The following is a 5,000-nucleotide window of genomic DNA, read 5'->3' as shown; positions in this document are numbered from 1 at the left end:
TCTAGACCAGACCCGGGCAGAGGGGCTCCTCTAGACCAGACCTGGGCAGGGGGACTGCTCTAGACCAGATTCAGGGAGAGGAGGTTTTTGGCACTGAGTTACCCAGAGATAGAGTTGAATAGATATAGAGTGGCGTGGTCCTCATGTGAAGGTCGGGTGACGCTCTCGGGTGTCACGGTTGCTGTGGCATATAAGCGAGGCATCTGCATTTCCATTTCACCGCCGTGGCATCTCCGTTTCCACGCCAAACACACTGCAGAGACATAATCTCATTTCCCTTTGTTCCTCCATGCCACTGGGCTGTGGCTCAGAGCGAGAGAGACAGATGTGTATGAATGCGTCACTTTGATTAGACTTGTGTTGCTGCTAAACTGTGTTTAATTGGAATCCTTGCCCTGAGCCAAGGCCTTTATCTTTAGAGTGTCTGTCAGAACTGGCCCTATGCCACGTCTCAGGTGCAAAGCGTTTTTCAGGACTGAATGCAGATTGCGAGATGATGTAGCAAGACATTGATGGGATGTTAATGAAAATGTTCAAAGGAATGCCAGGAATCTCCCTGATGCAGCAAATGACCCCTGGTCACTGTGGGATGTACTGCAAGTTTGGACCAATTGAGTTTCCAATGAACTGTGCCTTATAGGGTATGTAGATGTGTGTTTGTGGAGGTACGGGGGGGGGGGGTTACAAAGGTCATTTAAAACAAATCATAGATGACCTGTGCTCCCGTGCTCAGACTGCCCCCTAACTCCCCTCCCTCTGCTCCCAGGCTCGGCGCGTCCGCGGGGCTTCGTAGAGCTGCGCTTCATGCTGCAGCCACAGGACGTGGTGGTGGTGCGTGGGGGCATCCTACAACTGGACTGCCAGGCGCGCTCGGACCGGGGCCAGCCCTCCATCTCCTGGAAGAAGGACGGCGTTCTGCTGAGCTCACTGGTGGACGAACGGCGGCAGCAGCTGACCAACGGCTCGCTCCTGGTCCAGAGCGTGATGCACTCCCGTCACCACCGCCCAGACGAGGGCTCCTACCAGTGCCTGGCCACGCTGGAAGGTGTCGGGGCCATCGTCAGCCGCACGGCCAAGGTCACCGTCTCTGGTAAGTCTTGGTAGTTTGGGGGTTGTGGGAGGGGCTGATGGGTGTGGCTGTGAGGTGGGTTGGGGAGGGACTGGTGGGTGTGGCTGTGAGGTGGGTTGGGGAGGGGCTGGTGGGTGTGGCTGTGAGATGGGTTGGGGAGGGGTTGGTGGGTGTGGCTGTGAGGTGGGTTGGGGAGGGGCTGGTGGGTGTGGCTGTGAGGTGGGTATTAGTTTAGATTATGTCACCTGTTGTCTCTCCTCTTGCTTTTTGGTTGTTTGTATTCTGAATCAAACGTCGAGGAGGATAACAGTCACTCTGTGATAATCAGCTTTATTTAGCTATATTTATATTCTATATTTATATTTGTATTAAGTTTTTTGTTGTTTAATTCTGTTTATTTTCAAATCTTGAATGTTCTGTTTGCTCAAGTCCGCAGTGCTAAAGTTACCTGTGTAAAGTTTTCAAGCCATCAGTGTCACGGGAGTTTTCATAATTACTGTGGAAGTAGTGGCCATACTCTGGAATGTTATTATGTTTTCACAATGGCTATCTCAGCAAACCCAGCAGACCTGCAGCCCTTTTGACTTTGTCATTCTGTTGTGAGATGGTTTTCCACCAAGCCTCGGGCTCTGAAGGCCTGTTTGCCTCAGATGACAGGAAACCTTTGAAACTGTAGTGCTAACACAGCGAAACACACACACACACACAGACAGAGAGGGAGAGAGAGCGCTTCCTGGCCTTATACAAGCGGTCTTGGCGGGCGCTATGGTGAGACAAAGCAGTGTATTTAATGTATTTAACCATCTGATGATGAGCAGTGTCGTGCATAAACTGGTCATTCTTGAATAAAGTGAATTACTAGCCTAATCCAGCTCAAGGAGCCAGGCTAGACTAATGGATCCTGGCACAGTTCAGAGAGTAAGAGAACACATTCACTCTCTTGCATGCCGGTGGCTCTCAATGGATTCCAGCTCTGCAGAAGTTTAACTTGTTTTCCCTGCACTAACACAGCTGAATCAAAACATGGAGGGCTTGATATGTGAGCAGTGAGCAGAGTCAGATATTTCGCAGAGGGAGAACCACAAGTGCAGTGTACGTTGCCTTAGGACTAGTACTGAAACGAGCCATGTTGCCGAAGGGTAATGGTCAGGCACTACACCCAGACAGTCCGGACAGACGGCAGACACACCAGGCTCTGCGCTCCGATATTCCATGTCCCGTTTGGAGAATTGCGTACGCGCAGTGACGTTCCCCCCCAGCTGACTCAGAGAGAGCCGTGCTGAGTCAAGCGGTAGGTGTGGAATCCTCCCCCCTGCCCGGGTGCAGAGAGAGAGCAGACCTGCAGTACCCGTGGAGTCAAAGCTACAGCTGGACACACAGCTCATCCCCAGCAGGCTCCTGTCTTCAGCTCCCCTCTCCTGCTGCGAGCTGGAATAACACAAAAGAGGCCTCCGCCCGGGTCAGCTGCAGCCCACAGACGCCATCTTGGCTCTAGGGAATGGAGTAGATATAGGGGCTAAAAAAAATGTAAAAAAAAACCAAACAAACAAAACCATGTTGCCAACTGGAAAGACATGCGTCCACACTGAATCGGGTCAAGGCCTGGGTATGAAATTGGGAAGTCCAGATGTCGAAAGGTTATTAAACTGTTACAGGGATTGCGTGGCCAAAAGTGTTGCGCTCACGGATGGTACCAAAGGCTGAGATCTGGCTCATGCAATCGGGCCTGGAAAAGTCTGAACTTTCTCTCCTCTGAGCTGTCAGGCTGACCTCTCTGTGTGGGCCCATAAGTGGTTATCGCCGAGCACTAAACCGAAAGTGACATTCATTGGGTTCTTTAAATCCGTGCCAGCTGGCAGCCTAGCCGATGCCATGTTTCCGAGCGGATGATCCGGGGCGCAGCGACCAGAGCAGACCGAGGGCTCAGCAGGAACGCAGTGCCGCTCAGACGCTCCGGCTAAAGAGCCGCCGTTTTTCCGGCTGAGGTTTCCGTTGATGTTTTTCTCCTGCGATTCTAGGGGAGCTAGGTAATCACGGGCAAAAGGACAATAACCAATTTGTGTGGAACAGGAAGAGAATAACAGAGAATAAGACAGAATAAGAGAAAAAGAGAGAAAGGAAGGTAGAGGTTGAGAAGAAGAAAATGGGGGGGGGGTCTTAATTTTACAGCCAGAACACACCAACCTTCAAAGGGGGACAGCAGACTCTGTCAGCGCCAGAACTTTTGCACGAACCATTTTCAATTCCAGGGTCCTCTGAGCTCATTCCTCTACGCACTAAGCGCTTTCTTTCAGTGGGTCTGAAAGCGCACTGGAGACTGGAGATAATGCCTCTCTTAAATTGCCCCTGAGACAGAATAAATGAGTACATAGTGTAAAGATGATAGCTTAAAACCATCCTGCCCCCTTTTTACAATGATGTGTGACGGAGAGCACGCAGGAGCAACACCTGTTCCTGTAGTCATGGCGACTTCACGCCCGTGCAGAGCCACTAGCCAGCTTCTGCTGGTCCGAGATTGATGTCCTTCCCAGGATCTTTTGGAGCCGCTCCAGCTCCTGGTTCAGCTTTCCGACTGGGACAAGCCCCGTTCCAACCTTCCATTATATACAGCACAGAAAGTTTAAAGCTAGGGTTTCATTAACTACAGGGTAGATACATTAACTACAGGGTAGATACATTAACTACAGGGTAGATGGAGGCTGTGGGTTTTTTCACAGCAAACTCCAGTGTAAGATGAGTTCCCAAGTGTCTATCTGAGTGCATAGTGCCTCGATAAACCGCAGCCACAAACATAGCGACTATGTTTAGTGAGAGACCCCTATGACAGGGTGAAGAGAAACTCATCGCTTACTCATAAATTTCTTCCCCTTCTGAGCCTCAGTGGCCAAACAGCAGAGCACTCCTTCAACCACAGGGTTGGAGAACATGACTGTGACCTAGAAGAAGGGCCTTGACCCCTTTGTGTCTGACCCTAAGTTAAGTTGATCTGTGTTAATGTGAACTGTGGTAAGCTGAGTTCTGTTAAGGTGAGCTGTGTTAAGCTGAGTTCTGTTAAGGTGAGCTGTTTTAAGGTGAGCTCTGTTAAGGTGAGCTGTGTTAAGATGAGCTCTGTTAAGCTGAGTTCTGTTAAGGTGAGCTGTTTTAAGGTGAGCTCTGTTAAGGTGAGCTCTGTTAAGGTGAGCTCTGTTAAGATGAGCTCTGTTAAGGTGAGCTGTGTTAAGGTGAGCTCTGTTAAGGTGAGCTCTGTTAAGGTGAGCTCTGTTAAGATGAGCTCTGTTAAGGTGAGCTGTGTTAAGGTGAGCTCTGTTAAGGTGAGCTCTGTTAAGATGAGCTCTGTTAAGGTGAGCTGTGTTAAGGTGAGCTGTTTTAAGGTGAGCTCTGTTAAGGTGAGCTGTTTTAAGGTGAGCTCTATTAATGGGAGCTCTGTTAAGATGAGCTGTGTTAAGGTGAGCTCTGTTAAGATGAGCTCTGTTAAGCTGAGCTCTGTTAAGGTGAGCTGTGTTAAGGTGAGCTCTGTTAAGGTGAGCTCTGTTAAGGTGAGCTACTATGCCCAGAAGCATCAGGGACATGGCAGTAATAACTGAAGGTGTAAGACAGAGGCTTTTGATTTAATTTTGTCTGCAGCTGTCAGAGATGATAGAGGCAGATATTTTTAGCACAGACTGCTTTAGACAGGTATGCTGCATTCCCAAGCAAGGATAAAACAGAGCCATGACTCCTATAAGACGGGGGCAGTATTATTCAGCCTTGACTTCATATTGGCTGCTATTAATCCTTGCATTGTTACAGGGACTTTTAATTTGTCATAAAGACAAATCACACACACACACACACACACACACACACACACAGAGGCCCAGAGTACTGGTGAATCAGATTACGGGCACTGCGCATTCGCAGTTCTACCTACGCCTGTGTCAGCATAATCCAG

The 5,000-nt window shown here is 49.5% G+C and overlaps 1 protein-coding gene across 4 annotated transcripts in view; it reads left to right on the top strand.

Annotated features, from left to right (window-relative positions):
- Positions 1-5,000, top strand: part of dcc (DCC netrin 1 receptor) — a 212,217-nt gene that overhangs the window by 81,066 nt on the left and 126,151 nt on the right. For all 4 annotated transcript variants that reach the window (XM_035526724.2, XM_035526723.2, XM_081719916.1 and 1 more), the window contains exon 2: positions 767-1,090. In XM_035526724.2, the coding sequence (XP_035382617.1) occupies positions 767-1,090 (324 nt within the window). The remainder of the gene's footprint in view (positions 1-766; positions 1,091-5,000) is intronic.

The sequence above is a fragment of the Electrophorus electricus genome, chromosome 8 (assembly GCF_041902795.1).
Source record: "Electrophorus electricus isolate QZ-2024a chromosome 8, ASM4190279v1, whole genome shotgun sequence".
NCBI classification, from domain to species: Eukaryota; Metazoa; Chordata; class Actinopteri; order Gymnotiformes; family Gymnotidae; genus Electrophorus; species Electrophorus electricus.
This window is presented reverse-complemented; position numbering and strand designations above follow the sequence as displayed.